The 23359-nt window shown below is 43.9% G+C and overlaps 1 protein-coding gene across 5 annotated transcripts in view; it reads left to right on the top strand.

Moving 5' to 3' along the window:
• Positions 1-23359, top strand: part of ARHGAP4 (Rho GTPase activating protein 4) — a 593975-nt gene that overhangs the window by 546373 nt on the left and 24243 nt on the right. For all 5 annotated transcript variants that reach the window (XM_069645408.1, XM_069645407.1, XM_069645411.1 and 2 more), the window contains one exon: positions 15363-15461. In XM_069645408.1, the coding sequence (XP_069501509.1) occupies positions 15363-15461 (99 nt within the window). The remainder of the gene's footprint in view (positions 1-15362; positions 15462-23359) is intronic.

Genomic DNA, 23359 nt, shown 5'->3' with positions numbered 1-23359 from the left:
GTGAGGTACTGAGAATCTGGGTGTAATGGGACTGATAAAAATGCATTTTTTAAATCAATCACTGTGAAGTCGGTCGACCCAGTAGGGATGTTATAGAGAATGGTGGCAGAATCGTCTACCACTGGGAATTCTGCCTCAATATTATTGAGGGGCTGCAAATCCTGGACCATCCTCCAACTGAACCCCTTTGCCTTCTTCACAGGGTAGATGGGCGTGTTGCACGGGGACACAGAAGGTTGTATTATGCCTTGATTCAACAATGCCATAATGTAAAGCAATCCCTTTGTCCGCCTCTCTAGACCTGGATTACTGCTTAACCCATGGTAATATTGCATCAGGTTTCAATTTTATTTGCATTGCTCCAATACTCTTTAGCAGCCCTACATCATGAAGATTGCTGGTCCATAAATGGTCCGGCACCCTTTTCCAAATTCTCCTTCCAATATGGCGATATATTTCTTAAGATTAGCATGGTCTGTGGTACTTTCTTTTGCTCTGTCGCTATCTGGCAAGGCAGCCCAATTAAGAAATCCATCTCACGTGTGTCTTAGCTGTCTTTGAACAGTTGCTTGTCGGACATACCACTTAGTTATACGGTCAGATTGATGCACAGAACTGTGCACCATTCTCCGCTTTCCTCATCTGTGCCTGAGAGAACCATCCTGCTCTTCTTGATCACTACTGCCTCTAAGAGAATTGTAAAAATGGTGTCTGGTGTTGCCTCCTGCGGCACAACAGGCCAAAACAAGAACTCAATTGGTACCCGCCACATCTGATTTCTGATCCCAAAAATCCAACTCGACAAAACCATTACCCTCATAAACAAGGCTAGGCACACCCCTTATCGCACTGTCGCTACAATATGCATGCAAACGCTCTGATTCTCGTACCACATACAAGCCTGGAGTTGAGCATACTATTCTTTCCTACTTGAAAGTAATCAACATCTGCAACTTGCTCAAGAGGTCTCTTCCCAAAACCTTTGGGGCAGACTAATGTTGAGTACCTACCCTAATACATAGATCTTCAGTATAAGGAACCAACAGGATAGTCCCAGAGAATCCCTGTGTCCATTTTTTTTGCCTGACAAGGGGGGACTCGCTTTCCTTAATGCAAGATTTTGTAGCCCCTGTATCGACCAAAATGTGAGAATTCCGTCACCTACTTGCACACATATCCGGGGTTCCTCTTGCGGATCAGTTGCAATGGGCAGAACTGGACACATTAGAGACCCATGTGGGCTGTCGTCCTGGTACATATTAGCACTGGGGAGTGAAAAAGGGCTCCCTCCAAAAACACTTGCTCCACTGTAATGAGTAACCGTACCTTGGGGTAAATCTCCAATGTCTGTACCGGTGCTTTTGCTGGCATGGTCAGTGGGATCCCATAGGTTTGCGCAGCCCCAGTTGCTGGGTTCTGTTAAACCCATGCCTGCTGCGATTGCACAGAGTGTGGGGCATATGGCAGGGTCAATGATCGCATCTGCTGAGCTCCCACGTTAAAATACTGTGACCTGTCTCCACAATCCCGTGACACATGTTCCAATCTCCGACACAACCAACACTGAATTCTATAAAACACTCCATAATTATTTTCCATTGGCTCATTAAATTGGGGACCCATTCCTCCAAACCTGTCAAATGACCCACTTCCTTGTGGAAATCCTACCATACCCTTTGGAAATCCTCTTATTTGTCTTGTACCGGGAGCATACCCTTCTATCCACCCCTGTGCCATACCCGATTCATCCTGTCCCTGTTGTCCCAGTTGCGCCTGCTGTCCCTCCATGGAATTAGTCATTACTGCCCCTTCCAAACAAATCTTCACCAATTTCTTCTGAGCAAGTTTGGCCTCTGCCTTTTGTGCCTGTTCTGTACTCTCCTTTTCTTGCCTCCTTTTACAAAAATGCACAATATGTGCTTGAATTTCTGGCCAACTCTTGGCCTCAATCCCTACCACTTTATCAAGATTGTGCTGAACTGCTTTGGGAAGTCCCTTCTTCAGCATGTGGTAAAAAAATGGCCACATTCTTGTATCACACTTCTCCCATTTCTGCCCTCCACATCTCCTGAATTAACTGGATGTGTGCGGCATTATCATCCAATGTCATTGTTTTTGCTTGAATTGACTTTATATCGGGCGTATCAGGATACATAATCTGCACGGTCCCCCATACCTGCACCCTGCAATTATTAAAAGCTGCTCCATCATGGGCCTTTGTATCCAACTGAACTCCTGGACACCCTGATCTCCTCCACACTCTTCTGACCGCTGCCCCATTATGGCTGTGAATAAGCTCTTCATGTCCCCTATGGCCAACATGACAACGGCGGTATGTTTCTATAATGCATTAATCAACTTCCCTACAGAGATCGAAGGGAGTGTCTTCATTGTTATTTCCGGTCCTTGTGTGACCATGGGACATTATGAGCCTTTACCAGGCCTTTACCAGACCCTTCTGGAGCACCAGAAACTGAGTTACACCCGCTTTCACTGGGGCTTCCCCCATCTCTCTCCTGCTATTTATTACGGCCATGCAAGTACACTGGCACGTCCTAATACTCCATGGTGTACTCTCTGTCACGGCTAATGAAGCAGGAGGTAGGGCTGCTACACCCAGCTCTCCCTACCTATTATCCAATTCCAATTCCTCATCTTCTACTCTTGTTATCATCTCCCATGATGCTTCTAGAGGCATGGAAGCATACTCAGCACTACCATAGGGTGCTGTCTCCCGTCCTCCCTGCTCAAACTCTGTACCTCTGGCAGTATCCCTGTTCTCCATATCCACCTTAACCGCTTTGATAACCGATTTATCCAACCTAGCACGGACCTGCCCATGCCTCCACCTTCCCTCTTCTACATCCCTTACCTGTCTTCTTCCTTCTTCTTGGTCTTCATCTCTTTTCTGCCGTAGAAGCACTACCTCTTCCCCACTACCCTTGGTGCTTCTTTCATGTTTTCTTGCTCTTTTGTCTCTACCGCTCTTCGCAGCCTATCCTCCATCCTATTAGGTAATGGTCTAACCTCTTCCTTCTCCCTTGTTCTTAATCCTTCATCCGCTCTTCTGACTGCCGGCCTTACTCTTTCTTTCTTCTGCCCTTAATCTATCTATCTTAATCTATCTGCTAACCTAGCAGTCGGGGGAGTTATTCCCTTTCCGCTCTCGATTCTCAATCTTTTTGTATCCATAACCATTAAAGAAGTTATTCTTCTACTTTCCTCGCTATCCCACTTCTTAGGCATCGCAGCTGATGGAGGCATCACCTGTGTCCTTCTCGCAACCACTGGAGTGGCCGCTGGGGAAAAAGGAGGTTACAACTCAGGGTCTGTGTATCCCTCTATGGGCCATAAAAGATAGCACCCATATGGGGGTGGTGCAGAGGTAATTCCTGCACCCTCCTATTTCAGCCGTTCTGCCACGACTTTATCATTATGGCGCTTCCTGCCTTTTTCAAGCATCCTCCATAGCTCTAAGATATTTGACTGCTTCTCTAGTTTCGAGCCTTTGTGCCTTGTAGTCCAGAAAGTATGCAGGTTTTCCAATACCAGAGGTCCCCTCGATAGGCCAATGTGCTCTAGCACCTTGAAGCATCTTTTGTTCTAGATAGAATTACAATAATAAAAATAATCATACAGACTCAGAGTATGGCAAAGTGCTACTTTATTATCAATTGAATAAAGCAGGGTCAACTGGCAGACATCACACTGATGTTTGCACACTCACAACCAAATGTGATTGCATGGAGGTCTTATACCCCAATATGCGACATCTATGACGTCATTCTACATCGCAAAATACAAAACCTATCAAGGGAAGGGATTAGTGAAGGGAACATATCTACTTATAGAACACATAAGGATTAGTGCATCGTTGGCTACCCATTATCTGTAGGGCACGCCTTCAACTACCTCTAAATACATAAAATTCTAATTATAGTGCACATAGCCGTGGATCGGTTTCCGAAACATTGTATTTTAGGTTGTCCCCCAACCCCACTGAATGGTTGGCATATTATTCCAACCTTGGACTTTTGGCTCCTTAGCAGCACCTACGTGAAACAAATCATAGGTGTTTGAATCCTATCAGTCTACTCCCCATTTTCCATTAGTCCATCATCTCTCATCGGTAGGCTATCAGCCAAAGTCTTCCATTCGTAGTTGAACTTGTACCCAGGGTCGGACTAGGACAAGAAATAGGCCCGGTCACCCAAAAAAAGTGGCCCACCCCTCACCTCACAAAAGTGGCCCACCCCTTGTCTCATGACCCTTCACCTCTGATGACATCCACCGGACAATACCTCTCAGACAAATTCAACATACACCTACCTTCTTGGCCCACTAGATGCTCCTTTACCCAGCGCCTCGCAGTACCAAGATTTAACCTAAAAACTGCAGGGGGGGCCAGCTTCCCAGTCAAAGCTGCCAAATCCTGGAACTCGCTGCCCCCTACCATCAGGCTAGAACCCTCCTTCCTTACCTTCAAATCTAAAGTAAAGAACTGGCTTACGGACATACCCATCAGATGAGGCCCTCCACACCATGTCCACCACTCCTCTCGCTCCCGCGTGTAAATAGCTGACTTTAGACTTTTCTGTATCTACTCATCTCATTGCTTATCTGCTTTGACTTACCTGTCTATATTGTATGTATATTGACATATTTATATTTGCTACTGTCTAAATTGCTTTTGCCAGACCCAACTGTAACCAAGGGTCTTCCTCATTGATTGATAAATGTCTGTACAATTGCCTGTAACACTTTTAAGTTTTCCAGCGCCCAGTTACCTCAGGGTTCGGTGCATGATACAAATAATAAACAAATACAAATACAAAATGGATGTGGCCGCAAAGCTTCAACAATATTTTTATAACAAAATTGAGGTGCCCCATGCCGGGTCATTGCTTATTTGGTTGCACCAAATTTGTGATTCATCCGTTGAGCATGAGTTAACATCCTTTATATGGGTATCAGTAGCAGCATGTAATATGCTCACCTGTTCGGTGCAATTAGACATCATCCTAGGGGATGCAGACAATCTAGGGTTCATGCTCACATCTTTACTCGTCTATGTACCTGAATCAGGTAGATTTGTGATAATGGCATCCCAGTCAAGTGGTACAGCGAGTAGAGTGCTCGCTTTGACATCCGTGCAGAGCTTGCTAACGCAGGTTCGAATCCCAGCGGGGCCAAACTCAGCCTTTCATCCTTCCGAGGTCGATAAATGAGCACCACACACTGTGGGTAATAATAAGCAGCACGCAGATACCTGAGGGTTCATAGCGCTATATAAATGCCAAATGCCAAAAATGGAGCTCTGGTACCACACATGAATTAACCTGGCACATTGAGTAACAGAGTTTGAGGAGAGAGTTGTTGTCAATATTATCAATATCCTCACGGGTAAAGTTAAAATCTAGTTCAGCTGAAGGTGCACTAATGTTATCGGAGTGCTTCACTGTCTCTCTCAGTGGATTTTCCAAGGACTTGTTGATCTTGTTAATTTTACTTTCTTTGTTGTTCACTTTGAAATAGGAAGTAATGTGACCACATCCAGGCTTAACGGTGGTAGTAGCCACGGGCTCATATTTTGAGGATGGTTCATCAAGTCTGTGGCCAGTGCGCACGTTAGAAGTCCCGGCATGTTTATAACCATGTGCTTTAACATAGGGTTTGTTTTTCCTAAAAATTGTATGTTGATACCTGTTGTGTTTTTCCTGGCATAATTCAGGAAGTCATATGCTTGGACAAGCGTGTGTTGAAACAATCAATAACACAATTAGTCAACCTGCTGTCAGATTTGTGCACTGTTTTCAGTTCACACGCATCACAAAAATAGGCAGGCAACTAACGTCAAGCTAGGAGAGCTTGTACCGGCAGTCGGAGTGCTGACAGCACAGGAATTTGCGAATTAAAGCCTCCCTAAAGCCAAACACTTGTGTATGGGTGCAATATAAAAAAACAATCGGATCATATCCCCTGCACCTTAGACCTCACTTCCTTGGGTGGATTTTATTGAAAGCGAGTCTGTGTAATAAAACGTATCTCTGCAGGAGCACCGAAACGGTTCACCATGCAGCACAATGATACACTTCGAGAGAGAACAGCACGTTTGAATATTCAAAACACAAACCTGTGTACAAAGGTTACACTGTGCAGCGACTGTGCCGAGACCCCTGCAGGATCCCTTCTCTGAAGAGCACTTTTCTAGGCTTGTTGATTTCAAAACTCTCCGATAGCTGCTGTCGATGGCACACGCGGTCTATGCAGAAAGGAAAGGACCACTTGACGTAGACGTAGAATGCGTAATTAAGCCACACCTCTAACTACAATCACTGAGGCCGCTTCCGACAACGCACAACCCTCCTTCCTCAGGTCCAGCCTTCACGTTAGACCCTCCTCTTTCCAATGATGATCTGAAGAATGACTGCTGGAGTCCCCTTTTTATCCACGTTTCCAGCTGCAGTCGTCCCCAAGCCCATCAATAGTAAGGATCTGCAACATTTAAACTGGCTTGGGCGGTCTTATCCTGGAAAGCCTCTGCCCACCATATCTGCCCAACAAAAGATACACTTGGGCATGAATATGGATTGGGGCCTGACAGTCCCAGGCCACACACACAGACTGGCACTTTGCCCATGATAGCTTTGCAAAGGCCTTGCCATATATAGAGAATCCAGCACCGGAATGGCGGGAAGAAGGTCAAAGTACAAGATGGCCAAAGGACAGGCAATACTTGTGGTACTGCCATTTTAGAGTATATGGTTATCTAAATGGCATTATGTGATCAAATGCGAAAGTGCATGAGACCATACAAAAGCAAACTATAAAGACTGCCTCCAGCCCATCATTGACGCATCCTGTTTGTAACCAAAAGGTTATAAATAAGGTATACAGTCTTTATAATGAAAATGTTACATCGAATGAATATATAACGAAAATTATATGACGGAAATGTATGTGGGGTGGGGGTGAAGGGTTAAATCTTTTGGGGAAACGGTTGGGGTGTGTTTTTAGGGGTGGGAAATGGGTTTGGGGGACCCCCGCAAAGAAAAGAAAAAATAAATCATTGTTTTGTCGTTATATAACTTTTGTTATATGTGCATTCGTTATAAAATGCTTTGTTATAAAGACATGTAACCATAAATAACAAAGCTACAGGGGCACAGTGTCTCTGCCGCAGTTCACAGAAGTTGATGTGTGCATGTAAAAATAAACAGAGAATTTTACTATAGAGGACAGAGTATTCCTGCACTGATAGCTATTAGGACTGATCAGTGCCACCAAAACAAATGGCTTAACAAGGCCAGTGACTTTAAAAAGGCTTCACTGGCCTCCAAACGTCAGAACAGGTTTAAACACTAGCAAATATGTGGGTGTCCCATTGATATCTATGGAGGGAAAGCATTTACAGTTCCATGGTTTTGTAGGGCTGTGCACAGATGTCAGGGCGCAGAATTCCAGAGTTGGGTTGGGGAAGAGATTCTCTGTGGTATTTCCAATTGAAGGTTGGCCCCTTAAACAAAGCTGTATTTCTGGATTGAATCATTCTCAATATCTTGTAATGGATGAATTGTCTTCTGGTGGATTCACGGACCCTCCCGTCCCTCGCACACCCTATTGTGTGTACAATGACTACAAACAGTTTTTTCAAGTAAAATACATTTTATATTGTTGATCAATAATTTTACGTTTTTTTAGTAAGCAAAAGCAGTATTTCACATTAATCAATATTATAAAATACAATTCATTTTTCAGAATTCATATTCAGAACTGTATATTTTCAAACATATATAGTAATGTTCATTTTTGCAATAAAAAAAATGTAAAATTAATGATCAACAATGTAAAATGTATTTTACTTGAAAAAACTGTTTGTAGTCATTGTACACACAATAGGGTGTGCGAGGGATGGGAGAGATCCACCAGTTGGTGGACATCTGTTGTATTCACATAGCTCGAAACTGCCCAGTGCCAGGGACGGTAATTCTCCCTTGCACCCCACTAACTTATGTGAGAGGTTCTTTGTTTAGGATTCACAGACCCTTGCAGTGGAAGGGATATGCACTGGATTCTGAAATGAATCCCTGTTTGGTAAGGAGCCAGTATAGCTGGTGCTATTTGTTTGTCTTTGAAGTCTCCAAAATGTAGCGGCTGCGTTTAATCCAGTTTTCATATAACTAATTTTTCTCCCCATGCCCATATTCCGATGGGGATGACAGTGTCTTCATGAGGTGTTTTGCAGCATCATGGAAACAGCGCAACAGTGGATAGTGATTTGGTGATTCTGCTGCAGTTGGTCATGGGATGTCCACAGGGTTATCTGCGCTCAGCTCCACAGAAAAACTATTTGAGCCATTCTGAGCCTTGCAAATCTTTTTGATTGAAAGCAGAGGGTGGTGCAGAAGTAGTTGCGGACGGGTGAACAAGAAGCACAGGTGTATTTGTTCTTGGTTCTCTCCACCATGCACCTCATCCAGGCATTGGGCTCGACGTTGAAAAGGAGCAACCGCTTTACACATAAATTGTCCCTCAGGACTGTGCTTTTGTCAGCGCCCCTTCTACACAATTACTCTATGCGGGATGTTGAATTTATGTTTACAAATCTCTGCGGAATGGACTCGGAGGGAAATACACAGCCATAGCCCAATTGACAAACATTTTAGGTGTTGTGCTATTTTTTTGAGCATTCTCTTTTCTGAGGAAAATAAAGTCGATACAGAAGTCATGTGATTTCCTAGCAAGCTGGTGGTACCTTTTGAAGAGGCCATGATACTGGGAAGAATCGGTCACATGCTGGCCTCTCCTGCCATAACATTGCATCTACTTTGCAAACTATCCGAAAGAAAATACTTCAGAACTCACCAATGTCTAAGCGATAAAGGAAAATGATGGTAGGTGATATTATTTTGATTCAGGATGCTGGGGAGGTGATATGGCCCTGGCTCAAAGGTTATGACATGAAAAAAAAAGCATCCTAGCTTCAAGGATACTCCTATCCCCTGCACACCGATCTACTGAGAGTGGTCAATAGTTAGTGAAATTCACAGAATGGAATTAACATATATCCACTTTCATTATAGGTGTTTAAATACATTTTGGAAAAATAGGTTCAAGCAAAGTACAGATGCAAGATCAAAGCATTATTTGTAAAAAAAAAAATACAATTAACAAAATATTCAATCAAAGAAATAGTTTTTCTAAACCTGCTCAATGAGTTCCTTCCTCGGGAGCATAATCTTAAAGATCTATCAGATATAAGAAAAGGATACAGTATGTAGATATATAGAGTGACAATCTTTTCAAAAGGTGATATGACATATAAATAACTATAGTAATGACAAGGTACTGTAAAAACCTTGTATGAGATATTAAATTGTTTATAGCAAAAAATACCGGACAGGATATAAAATCTGTTCACAAGGTTGTTTTTGTGTAAAAAGGAAAATGTGAACTAGTCATAAATGTAAATGTATATTGAAGGTAAGGTGTAAAAAGGTTCCAAAATGAGGTACCTAAGAAAAGCACTAAAACGTCCAAAGTGGTTATCTCTAGGCGCATAGATGGATGCTAAAAATGGAATCTGTAGAATAAGACAAATTTATGAAAAATGAGTATGGGATCATTTTGACCAAAATGTCGAATTACACTATAGTAGGCCCTGCTTTCAACTGACTTACCTGTTGAGAGCCGTGGTGATAATTTCTATAACAGAAGGTAGAAACCACGTATGTAGAGGCACACTGGACACCAGCGTTTTACTGAACCAGAAAATGACCACCATATGTGCCTTGCGTCACAACATCGGAGATGTGATGCCTTTATACGGTATATGTGACGAGAGCCCCATCACAGACGGAAAGTAGTGTAAATAAAAGTAATGGCGTCCTCTGTGTAATGAGTTTTAGTGTAATATTAAAAAGGAAACTTACTAATTAAGTTAATACCTCCTACTTACAATCTCAGTGCCTTATGTATAAAACATCTATTTTAGAAATGTTTAAGATTGTAAATCTCGTGTGTGTAATTTTAGATTTCCTCTCATACCTCCTTGCAGGCTCCTGTCCTTCATTTTCCTTGGGAAATCGGCTTGTAAATTAAACAGTAGAAAATAGTGGTCTGACCACGGACCGGGGAATACATGGAGGTTCTTGGTGGTAACCTTTAAAGAAGAAACCCAATCAAGGGTATGCCCCAAACAGTGGGTTGGCACATTAACTATTTGCTCAAAACCCAGATCCGTTAGAGCTTGCTCCATATCCGAAGCAAGGATATCATCTTTATGTCCTAACCAGCAGTTCAGATCGCCCAATACTAAGAGAGTTGGGCTTTAGAATTGAGAGAATATGATTAGAGAGAGCGGGAATAAAACCATCATTTAATGAGGGTGGTCGGTAAATTAAAAATACATTATTATTGTGGTTTCAGCATTAAAGCCTATTTTCAAGTGTAGCGAATCAGCTCCATTTATAAATTGGGCACTAACTTCCCATATAGAAGTTAGATATTGTGGAGGGTAGTTTTTGGAAACGAGTGTTGGGGCTCGAGTCCTCTACCTCCATTCAGTACATCAGACTCGAACTTGGTATGATATCACTTAAAGGAGAACTACTGAGAAAACGTGGTCTACTCTATATGAAAACGCATGCAAATCCTAGATGTCAATTACTCAGCTTACTAGCGGCTCCAGGATATGGAAAAGATAGTTTTGAAAGTTTGGCTAATAATTTGTTTGGTTCTGTGGGTTGGCATCCCGATTTTACGAGGGGCTCATCCTACGAAACTCTACAACAGGTTTTTTCAAGAAAAATCAAGAAATGGGACTGGGTTGCTAACTACACCCATGTGGAGGCTTTGCGTGGCCATGTGTATTAGGCAGGGATTACGCATAGATACTTGCAGCCCCAACTATACCGTAGAGAATGTTCTAGTGCGAGGGGGAGCGTGCATTCACACTGAGGCTGAGGATAAATCAGCTGGAAATATTAGCACTAATAGGTCGGCACCTGGGGCTCCAACAGAAGGATAGATACTGTCAGACGTGCAAGATCCCCGAACATATTGAAACTGCAAAGCATATTTGTACAAAATGATAAACATTAGGCTCTGAATATATGACATTGCTAGGATCCTTTGTAAACAATTATGAAACGATCAAGAGTGAAGATTTTAGTTTTTTTTTGCCTCAATACAAATAACCAAAAGCTGCAGATTGCTTTGTATCAGCTGTGGGTAATAATTAAAAAAACTATTAGACAGCGTAATAAGGGATAAGTCACTGTTTTAAACAAATATATCTGATATTTGTTTTTAAATGTGATATTAATAACATTTACCATTTAATATTTAACATTCAACATTTTTAAATTTTGGATAATGAATTGATGTTGATGATGTGGTTCTTTTAGGTTTTGATTGTTTTTAGGATTATATTTGATTATTATAAGTTGTATCAACCGTAAATTGTATTGCTTTTGTAAAGTTTCTTTGAAACTAAACAAATAAAGTATAATAATAATATAGTTAGGGAAGATTTGAAAATCAATGCTATCCCTCCCCCTGTACCATCCTCTCTACCTTTCCGTATCATGTTATATCTTTCTGGAATGGCAAGATTAAGAGAAGGGCAGGCTGCCATGTGTCCCCAGGTTTCGGTTATAGCACAAGCATCAATTTTGTTGTCATCAATGAAGGTAGCAACCTCTAAAGCATGCTTCACTAATGATCTAGTATTAAGAAGCATACACAACAGGTTGTGAACAGGGACAATCCTACGATTTCCTACAGAAGAGACTGCCCGCCCCTCTTTTATAATGGGCGGGTGATTATCTAATTGTGTGCTAGGTTCCAAACAAGTGTCAGTATCATGTGTCGGGGCATCCAAGAAGCTAACAATCTTGTTAGTCTCATGTGATACAGAAATGGAACAACTGGACATGCTACAAGTCTTATCTGGTAGGATAGTAGAGAGGTTAGTGCAAGGGTGTAACAGGTCGTTAGTAACCACAAACGGTTACAAAATGCAGAGGTGACTCTTCTTCAGCCATTATAATCAAAACCTGCCCTCCATTCCTAGTGGAATCTGTCTGTAAGGTTGTAAATGCCTCCCTTTCAGAGTGCCGGGTGCCTTTAGACTTAAAAAAGGCATGTGTCAGCCCTATCCTAAAGAAACCCGCGTTAGCCGCTTAATTACAGACCCATCACCACACCATTCATGCTCAAGATCCCGGACCGTGTTGCATATGGACAAATTGTAGATCACTTGAACAAACATCCTATCCTCCACTGCCACCAATCCGGATTCAGACAGGGTTAAGGCACAGAGACCGCTTAGCTTGAACTAAAATCTAGGCTTTTGGAACGGATGGATGAATGTAAGCCTTCCATGCTGATTTTGCTGGACTTCTCAGCTGCTTTCGACCTGGTTGACCACTCAATTTTGGTCACCAGGTTGGAAGAAGTGGCAAACTTCTCTACATCTGCCTCTTGTTGGATAGCCTCTTTTTTTGGAAAACATGGAAAGTATTGTGTTCAATGGAGACGTAGCTGCCACACTGGTTACAGTTAAATTTGGTGTGCCGCAGGATGCATGCATTTCTCCTTGTCTTTATAATGTATTCACTGCCCCATTCTTTGCTCTTCTATAGCAGGAGGGGATCGTGTTTACAAATTACGCAGGCGACATGCAGTGTGTCGTCCCTCTTGAAGGAATACATGCACTGGTTGAAGCGCATCTGAACAGGATATATGCGATCAGCTAGGATTGGATGGTGCTGAATAACCTGGCACTGAACAGGGATAAAACAGAGTTGCTGATTTTTGGCACTCAATCTATGATAACAAAGCTCGGTCCATCTTATGCGAGCTTCCAGTTAGGAAATGTTAAAATAACCCCACTTAAGAAGGTTAAAACATTGGGCCTGATCTTTGATCAACAGCTCACCATGAAAGCTCACGTCGGAAGTTTTGTGTCTTCATCAGCATACTACATTAAACTCATTAAACTCCTAGCACACCTTAGACCACTCATTAGTCAAACCAATGCAGAGACAATTGCTAGAGCAATAATCGGATCTAAAATTGAGTACTGTTGCGGCCTCCTCGCTGTGATCAGTGAAACCGACTGCAACAGGCTTCAGGTAATTCAAAACGGTGCAGTGAGAGCGGTTTTGCGTTTACCCCTAAGAGATATGTCCCAGCTGCCAGGCGAGCCCTCCATTGGCTCCCAGTTGAGGCCCGTTTACTCTATCGACTATTAGCCATCACTTTCAAATGCAGACAAGGCCTAATGCCCAGCTACCTTGAGGATCTTATCTCTGATAAAGTTCATAGAAGAACCCTTGGATCCAATAACGCAGAATTTCTGATGCTTCCTAGGTGCTGTGAATGTGGAAAGGGGAGCCTTCCACATTGCAGCCCCAAAGGCATGGAACCACCTACCTCTGGATCTAAGACATCTGAGCTCCTTAGACTCCTTTAAGAAAAAGTTGAAAACCCTGATGTTTGTCTGACTTTGCACCTGGATTTTCCTGGACTGTTAATGCTGTCATTTTAGAATCTGTCTTTTTATGTTTTGTCCGTGCCCTAATGCCCACTGGTCCATGGATTGCGCATTATACATATTAAACTAAATTGCGTAAGATATGACAGGATAAAACTCATGACATTGTGATACCAGTGTCACAATATGCTGGTAGATGGCTAGTATAGTAAAGAAACAACTAACCATAAATTGAACAACACCAGATTGAAATATGTTGTACAAACAGGACACAGCAACTGCCTGTATTGGTATAGAAAAAGAGTTTCCCAAATAATTCCCCCAAAAATTCAGATGTTGTGAGGCAACAATATATCATATATCAACGTACAAGATGTGGATAAAGAAAACAAGGTCAGAGTCCTCGATATACAATTAAAACGAGACTCCCAAATTGAATTCCTCATTCATCCCTATAGGGTACATTGAGTCTACTTTTTCGATAAAATAAAGTTCACGCTGTGTACGTTCTTTTCGATAAAATAAAGTTCACGGTGTGTACGTTCTTTTAGGAAGGTCTCCTCGCCTTGGCAGTTTGTTTACAATCTCAAGAACTACACATATTAGTTGTGCTACAGTGTGTATCTGACCCTTAAAGTTTCATGCTACCAGAGATCTTAAATCACCAGTGTGTATGCTGGATGTGTGTTCTGTCCAATGCTCCCATGCCTTGCGGATAGTCTGGACTACATAATAATGGCTGCAGGGACAAAAAGGGCACCAATCACATTACGTGAGTTACAAGCAGCAACACTCGACTCTGCCTCAACCTGGCATTGCTTCTGAGGCAATGACCTCCAGAGAAATGTGTTGATGTTCCTATCGCCCAGCCACCTCCTGTCTGGCTCCATTTTCTTCCTAAGAGTTTGTAGTGGAATGTCACCTTGGATTAGTCATACCAGAATTGGATCCTTTATAGACCACTGATCATTTGAAAATGTCCTAATGCTAGACGGGCCCTCCAGTCATTGGGCAGGAGCCAGTAGGTAGAAAGCATGCCACGTTATTCTTACAGTATTTACAGGTTCCAGTTCCGTTACATCTAGGCATGGATGACACCCATCGGCCATCTTCATTCATCTGCTAAGGTCCAACTTACATTCATGGAGCATTCACACAGCACACATCCAGCATTAAGCTGAGCTATCACTCGCTTATAGACACAAGCATTCTATCACTGTGCAGGAATAATGACCAGGACTACTTTCAGAAGTCAGCCATGCGTTCTAGGGAAAGGACCCGAGAGGTGTTTAAAGTACCCGATTCTATAAAACCACCAATTCTTGAACTACATTTGCAGGTAAGTCCCTTATTTTGACCACAGTGTTGAGCTTGCCATTAGTGCGCAGTTTGCCGTTCGGAGATGCCTGTGACACCAGACCGGGTCATGCAGCTTGCAAGGGCAGTTGATGGGCCTACTTGCAGTCAGAGTGCAAAACACATTTGATAGGTTGAAAGCACTCCCTGTGCTCTTGTGCTTTTACATATACATTTTTTTTATGTAATTCTTTTTATTGAAAAAAGGTTCTCATACACAAACATAGCAGAACAAAGAAAGAAAGAAATAACAAAAGAATGAAAGAAATTCCCACCCATGCGGGTTGAGTACAAAATACTAAATACAATTCAGTCTTTACATGTTTTATAGAAACAAGCTGCTAATGTGGAGAACCATCATTTAAATGTGAATATATACAAGCCTTACATGTGCTTTTTTTGCCTCCCACATCATTATTCGCTGCTGCTCGGAAGGGCAAGACTTCTTGTCTTTGCTAATTGGTTTGCTTCAATGTTTCTCACTCTTTGGTCTGTGCATCTCCAGGACTCAAAAGAAACTGGACCAGCAGCGAAACTGCAGGCAGGAGAAAGATGCTGGAGGTAGCCGCACGTTGGAGGAACAGCCTGTGGAGCCAACTGGCAGGTAGGGGGGAGATCTTTGGCATGGGTGACACATCAAACAAGCCCAGCCCACTAGAAGGATATCTTTTTTCACATATGTGAATGAAATGACAAGTGAACGGTCCGACGTGAAGGCAGCAGCCCATTTCCAGGGGGGCAGTTATGGCCTTTGTTTTCAAATACTTCATTTTGGGCTGCTAGGACTCTCACTGTATTGCTTCAAAGGACCCGCATCTCTGTAACCACTTTCCCCCTTGAATATACGTTTGCTCCCTGGTTGAAATCAATTTTCTGGCATATGAGAAACCATGTTTTATTTATTTATTTATTTATTGGATATTTGTAAGGCGCCTATACAACAAGTGGTGTTTCAAGGTGGGAACAAGGGAGAAAGATACAATAACGTACCAACTAGGCCTTGTGACATTCGGATCATGCAAGTGCAGAACAAGAAGCGTGAGTGGGAAATGCCGATCTGATATATGATATTTTATTTGTTACGCGCTCGTACACAAGTGTTTCAGAGCGCGACTAGGCAAGGGAGGGGAACAGGGGAGAACACAACACAACAACGATTTTACTAGGCCCAGTGACATTGAGAACGCGCAAGTGCATGGGAAAGGGAAAAAGTGCATGAAAGGGGGAGAGTGGAAAGTCCGGAGCAGAGGAGAGCAGAATAAATAATAAATAAAAATAAATAGAACATTGAGGCAATAAACAGTGGTAGTGCAGTCAGCAAGTGGTAAGTGCTGTGTTTAAGGCAGCAGACTGGGTAGTCTGATAAGTGCAGAAAAAGAAGAAAAAATGGGGGGGGGGCTGTATGGGTACAGATAGTCCCCAGTGAAAGTGGTGGCCAGGAGGCAGTGCAGGAGGGTGGCAGGGTGAGCAGGTACCTGGGCCCAGGAGACAGAGGGTAGCCAGGTGCACAGTGCCAAGAGAAAGCAGATCAGCCAGGGAGAGGGGGAGCGAAGGCAGAAGCAAAGAGGAAGGTCTTGAGGTGCTTTCGGAACCAGGGATGGTTCTCTTCAAGTTTTAGAGTGGCCGGGAGGCTGTTCCAGAGGGAGGCCCCAGCCGAAGAAAGAGATCAACCCCCAGCATGTTTCTTTGAAAAACGATTGACCCGGAGGGAGTTAGAGGTAGAGGAGCGAAGAGCTCGAGAGGTTAGGTACTTGCGGAGGGATAGCTGAAGGTATTTTGTACCCAGGCCCCAGAAAGCCTTGTGGACAATGCAGAGGGTTTTGAATTTAATACTTGCATCCACTGGGAACCAATGGAGTGATTTCAGAGTTGGCGAGATACGATCCCAGGGCTTGAGGCCAAGGACAAGTCTCACATTCCTGTCCTGGATTAGTTGCAGAGGGCGGAGAGTAGAGGCAGGTAGATTTAGAAAGAGGCTGTTACAATAGTCCAACCTAGAGAGAACCAGAGCTTGGCAGACAGTGAGCTTCTGGGGGAAGTAGAGGAAAGGCAGAGTACCTCTGAGGAGGTGCAGTAGGAAGTTTGACTTTTTAGAGACCTCAGAGATATGGGTGGAGAAGGAAAGTGTGGAGTCAAAGATGACCCCAAGGTTCTTAGCCTTGCAGGTAGGGGTAGGAGCAGGGTCAAGGGAGGCAGGCCAGAGAGTGAGGGAAAAGTATGGAAAGGGTGTGCCGATGAGGAGGATCTCAGTCTTGCTGGTATTCAGACAAAGGTCATTTGCGGCACACCAATCTTGAATGGCAGTTAGGCAGTCAAAGATGAGAGAGATCTGCGCAAAACAGTGCTAAATTGAGAAGGGAAAAGGGTGAAGGGGCGAAGTGTAAGTTCTAAGGGGAGGCCAGAAGGCAAGTATCAGGGAATGCAGGTCAGTGCAGGGGAAGGTGGGTGCACTGGGCGGGGCGGGGGGAGGCATGGGCCCTTTAGTACTCCGAGGGAACAAGTCAGCCCATCACTGAGGCAGAAGAAAGGTCTTAGCAGGGGGAGGGGGAGAGTGAAGGGGAGGAGACAAGGAGGGCAGTGAGGAGCTTCCAGAACTTAAGGAGATCCGGCTCAAGCCTGAGAGGGGCAGGGAGACCATTCCAGGAGGAGGCTCCTGCGGAAGGGAGAAATCTACCCCCCCCCCCCAGTCTTTGCTTAGAGAAGCGTATGATTCGCAGAGAGTTGGAGCTATCAGACCGAAAGGCTCTAGCAGGGATTCATTTAGGGAAAGAGAGTAGGATGTAGCAAGGTCCCAGGACCCAGAAAGCCTTATGGATGATGCAGAGGGTCTTCAATTTGATCCTTTGATCCTAGCAGCAACAAGAAGCCAGTGGAGAGAAATTGGGGCTGGAAAGATGCAGTCCCTGGGCTTGAGGCCAAAAATAAGTCTTGCAGTCCTATTCTGTATTAGTTGAAGAAGACAAAGGGAGGATGAATGAAGATTGAGGAAGGGGCTGTTCAAGTAGTCAAGCCTGGAGAGAACCAGAGCTCTAGAGACATTGAGTTGCTGGGGGAAGGAGAGAAAAGGGAGATACCTCTGAGGAGGTGCAGCTGATAGTGGGCCTTCTTGGCAAGGTTCTTGATGTGAGGAGAGGAGGAGACAGAGGAATCAAAGATGACACCAAGGTGTGTCAAGGGTGAGGGGAGGAGACTGATAGAGGGCGGCCAGAGGGAGGTGGGGGAGGTAGCTGATTCCAGTGCTAGTTTGGGACTGGATAACTGCTGTTAATTGGCTGCAGTTAGTATTTTTTTTAAATCTAAATTAAACATGTTTTTTTTCTGCTGAAGATAGTTTAATGTCTAAAAACCCACAAGGCATAACTACGTCCAGTAGAAACCCATTTATAAATGATCAACCAGAAATACAACCAGGATTTGTTTAGTTAACTTGTAAATTGCTACATCCTGTTGTGTGCCTGTTTAACACCCTTTGCCTTCATAACTTAAAGCAAGATTGTGTACAAAACGTATAATAAAAAGATAAGCCTGCTAGGAATAACTATTTGTGTATTTTGTCGAAAAAAAGGCCAGACATTTTAATTGCCTAAGGTAAGAGGGACGTCATTTCACCAAAATGCGAGGGGTATCCGAAATAGCATCGCACGACCCTTGACGTTTGATGACATCACAGGAAGTGATGTCATTTCAACCCACCATGAAGTGATTATTCCTAGGTACACTACGAAAAATATGGTTATGATATCACTATAATGTGATATACATTTCATACAAGAATAGATCGCCATATGTATCATTAATATCACTCTTTATAGGCCCATATTACCAAATTACTGTGAATGCAAGCAGACGGCTGTGGCCAAATGATAATGATGTGTTATTATATAGCACTTAAGCTTAAGTGCTTTATGTAGAGAAAATATACATACAATATCACCCAACCTGTGTCGGTACTCATTTATTGACCTCAGAAGGATGAAAGGCTGAGTTAAGGAGTTTAAGAACAGACTAAATCAGTGACTCGGGTGAGGTGTGTATGAAATAAACCTTTAATGAGTCTAGCAATTATTGTATAGAATTCCAGAAAGACACATTTTGTTGGTATTCCTATTCTTTCTTATTTAGGGTCACTGCTGAAAGTGTTAGACTTGTGGAACCCCTGTTCTTAAAAGAGGCCTGAACAAGAAAGCCAGCCAATCCCGAAGCAAAGCGCCACATGGATACAGAGTGAAGTCAAACTTCCAACTGCACCTCCTCAGAGGTATTCAGCCTTTCCTCTCCTTCCCCCAGAAGCTCACTGTCTCTCGAGCCCCGGTTCTCTCTAGGTTGGATTATTGCAAGAGCCTCTTTCTACATCTACCTGCTTCTACTCTCCGCCCTTTGCAACTCATCCAGAACAGGACTGTGAGACTTGTCCTTGGCCTGAAGCCCTGGGATCATATCTCTCCAGCCTTGAAATCTCTTCATTGGTTCACAGTGGCTGCAAGGATTCAATTCAAGACCCTTTGCATTGGCCACAAGGCTTTCTGGGGCTTGTGTCCAAAATACCTTCAACTCTCCTTCCGTAAATGCCTTACCTCTCGAACTCGTCGCTCCTCCAATTCCCTGAGGGTCAGTCGTTTCTCAAAGAAACGAGCTGGGGGTAGAACTCTGTCTTCGGCTGGGGGCTCCCTCTGGAACAGCCTCCCTGCCACTCGTAAACTTGAGGAGAACCATCTCCGGTTCCAGGATATCCTAGATAGCCGTGGCTTGGCTGTTGGAAGAAGAAGCTAGGGAGATGCAATTCTGCAGGACTGTCCAGAGAAGGCGGCAGATATTTAAATCATTTTCCTTTTTGTGAAACCAGACGCTACTATTCCATGCAGACTGCAACCCAGATTAACATAATAGTCCACAAACCATTTATACTCAAACCTCATACTTATCCAATTCAAAATGTTAAACTGGCTGTTGAAACACATCTTCATTGTCTGCTCTGGAAAATTCTTTTTTTTAAACCACCATAACATTGATGGCGTTTGCTAAACACACAGCGATAATGAACGTGGTTTGGAGCATTCCTAATGAGGGTGAGAGGTGCCTGTGGTCGGGTGCATTTGGGTTCATAAAGGTAGATATAAAATAGCAGCGCCCCATACTGCAGACACGTTTCTGGAGCAGAAAGCATGCCTTTCAGCTGATCTGCTAGTGGCTTGAAGTGGTGGAGAACTTCCAGGACGGGTATTTTGTAGCGCAGTGGCATGTGTGGCTTGTTACCTGGGATGGCCTTTTCTCCCGTCACTTTTCGGGAAGAGGTTTTTTCCATGCTTTTTTAAACCCACTGTAACATTGAGGGTCTTGAGTGGTAAGACTGTATGTACCACACTGATGTTCTCCAATGTGGTTGAAACACATGTGGTGGTGTCTGCATTCCTGAGAGCTGTGTTGTGGGTTTATACAAATATGTAAAACATAGACCTATTTATAAGACGAGGACCATTTTCTGGAGCCAGACATGCTTTTGAGTTCATTTGCATACCCACAATGCATTGCTCAGTGGCTCTGAACTGTAAGTGATCTTCCAGGGTTGGCTACTGGGTGACACAATGGCGTGCATGGCTTTTTAGTCCAAAGCCTAGTCTGCTTTCTTGTAGTTACTGATCCTGCATGCAGCAAGTTGAGGATGTAATTAAAAAAGACAATCCCACAAAAAATGAAACGAACATCAGGGGAATGGCCTACACAATTTTAAGAACGTTTAAGAAAGGGGTTGCTTAGTTTTTCAGTCAAACTGCTATTTTTTTTGAAATGTAGAAGTAGTAACAGGGTGATGTTTTGGATTTCACACATGGACATGTGCCGATCCCACTGTTAACCAAAACATTTGACAAACTCTGCTTCACCTGCTACTACCCTTGGCTAATTATTAAGTGCCAAATAAAAAAGCATGCAATGTCAGACTACCAGTCAAGGCCCTGCAGTGCGTGTAGCACCTGCCCTATTTTGACAGCTCTGAATCTGCCTAGGGGGCCTGTCACCCTCTCCCACCCTCTGCTTTGTTCTGTGCTTCCACTTCCAAGTCCAAAATGTTCTCTGATAAACGGGAAGTTTGGAGGCGAATAAATCACCTGTGCAGACATGGTTTTATGATTTTTGGCAGCTCAGAAGGGTGCTAGACAGCACGACTCACATAATGACTAAATCTGACGTTTGTTTTATGAGGCACCGTCCCTTTAAATTCGGGACCAGGAGGCAAAGGGAAAGGAGATCATGTGAAAGAGAGGGAGGGGGAGGAGCTAACGTTAAGGAGAGGAGAGGGGCGAGAAGTTTGAGAAAAGAGGTTTTAGTAATAAAGAGAAGCCCCATTTACTTACTAGCATGGTGTCCAGTTATTCCTTCTATAACCAACAACTGGTGACGTGCTACCGAGACCTGTGCCGCACCGCAGTCTCCTGTGCCGACCTGACATGTCCCAGAAGCCTCAAGCTAATACCCTGCAGCCAGAGGCACACAACGCATACAACGCCAAAGTGTCACATGCAGGGCCCAGGGAAAGCCTGCCAGATACAAGGCCCTCAATACACTGCTCGATACAGGGTGTGTACGGTACCTGGGCCACTGTTACGCAGGCATGTGCACAGTAGTGCTGCCTACACGCATCCCTGGAAGTAAGCCCGATCCAGCGGAGCTTAGGTAAGTAGACAAGACTTGGTCATGCCACCACGCACCTCCCAACTAATAATTAAACAAAAATCACAAAAAGGGAACCTCACAGTTCGAGAGTGAGCAGGCCACACCATCCATAAGCGCAGGGCCACTCCATCCATCCATGTCTCAATTCCAGTGGCGCGAGTAGTCCGTTACAGGGCATCCTGCTAAATTTGCGCCAAGCCAGCCCTGCCACCACCAGTGCTGCCAACATCCAGCGGCTCCTCCTCAAGGTCACACGGTGCAACAGATGCCCCACATAGAGGGATATCCTGCACACCTCAATATTGGGGCAATACTGACACTTCCTCCTGGTGAAGTGTCCTTCTGGCAAGTCCTACAACAGCATCCAATTGCATGACCATTCCGGCCGCATTTCCACTTCTTTCTGGAAAGCCCTGCCACAATGTCAAGTTGTACGAATAATACAGCCATCCGGGACAGTTCCAACACCCCTCCTTGAACTGTCTACTCCTGGAGATACCCACCTGAATCCCTCATTACTAGAGCATCATGATGAATGGGGTTGATGGACGGGGTTGATGGCGGTCCCCAGGCTCCAACATCCTCATGGGCCAGGGTGGCGTTCCTCAGGAAGCCACAAGCATTCCAGCTACAGCCATAGCATGACAAAAGGCCCGGTGGGCAGAATGGTTAGAATACGTCAATGATTTCATCCGAGCTGTTGGTGATGACAAGACACCCGCTATCGCAGACATCTCCACGAATCTAGCAGGAAAGAAGATCAAAGCAATATTAAAATTAATTCCAGGAGAAGAAAGGGCAACCTACGAGCCCTAAGCGAGTATCGTACAACCAAACACAGACTGAGAGATATGTATTCAATATATGCGCAGTGTAAGGAAGGCATGGTATCAAAGTAAGACCGACACACGTGACCACAGTTCAAGTGTGTTTATTGAATTATATCAAGGGTGTGATAAACTCCAATCTAAAGATCGGAGCAAGCTATGACCATCAAATAATAATGCAGTTCTAGTGGAGTCTCTTAAAAAATAAAAGGGCCTATACTAAAAAAAAAGATTGCAAATCCTTACTGCTAATTTACAAATAGTGTGGGGAAATGTTCATGAAAACGAAAGAAGTGTTCACAAAATTATAAGTTAGGAATTTTCAGGCCGTTGGCCTCCCTGCCCCACATTTTCAGCACCGGACAAGGCAGTTCACTCGAGCATAGCACACTCATTGGCTTCTTCAGCACGAGGACACAGTTCTGTTACAAGCATCAGGGCCTTCTATGCCCAAGTCTCTTAAGTTATCAAAAGTCTCTTGATCCAGAGGGCCTGATTTATCAAACAAACAAAAAAGTTCCCTTGCAAGTATTCAAGTAGGGCGATTCACTCTTCACCCTGGATTCCCCTATGGCAGGCTCAGATCCCTTTTGTACCACAGTCTTTTCTCGGGTGACTCACGGTTCACCCCGGATCCCTCTCAGTCAGGCTCAGATCCTTTTTACACAATTAGTCTCCCTCAGCTGGGCTTGTACCAATTACTGTTCGTATATCTATCAAAGACTTTTGAATGTGTACAGGGTTTGGCTTGACCCGTTGCAGGACCACTTCGATTTCACAGTTTCACAATTTTACACTCTCGGTTGGATACCTAACAGAGACCTTTGAATGAGCACCCATGTGGTGCCGGACCACTCTGCATATGGTACCTTGGGTTATCTCCCAAAGTTCAATCACAAAGTTCCATTACTTCCTTGGTTCCAATTATACTTGTGTCAGTCATCGCCAACGTCTCACGCACGGTTCTCTTTATAAAAAGTTGCCGCTTGCAACCTTGGTCCTAGTC

This window comes from Ambystoma mexicanum, chromosome 2p (genome assembly GCF_040938575.1).
Source record: "Ambystoma mexicanum isolate Mex_15411 chromosome 2p, UKY_AmexF1_1, whole genome shotgun sequence".
Lineage (NCBI taxonomy): Eukaryota > Metazoa > Chordata > Amphibia > Caudata > Ambystomatidae > Ambystoma > Ambystoma mexicanum.
Note: the sequence above shows the minus strand (reverse complement) of the source record. Positions and strands in the feature narration are given on the sequence as shown.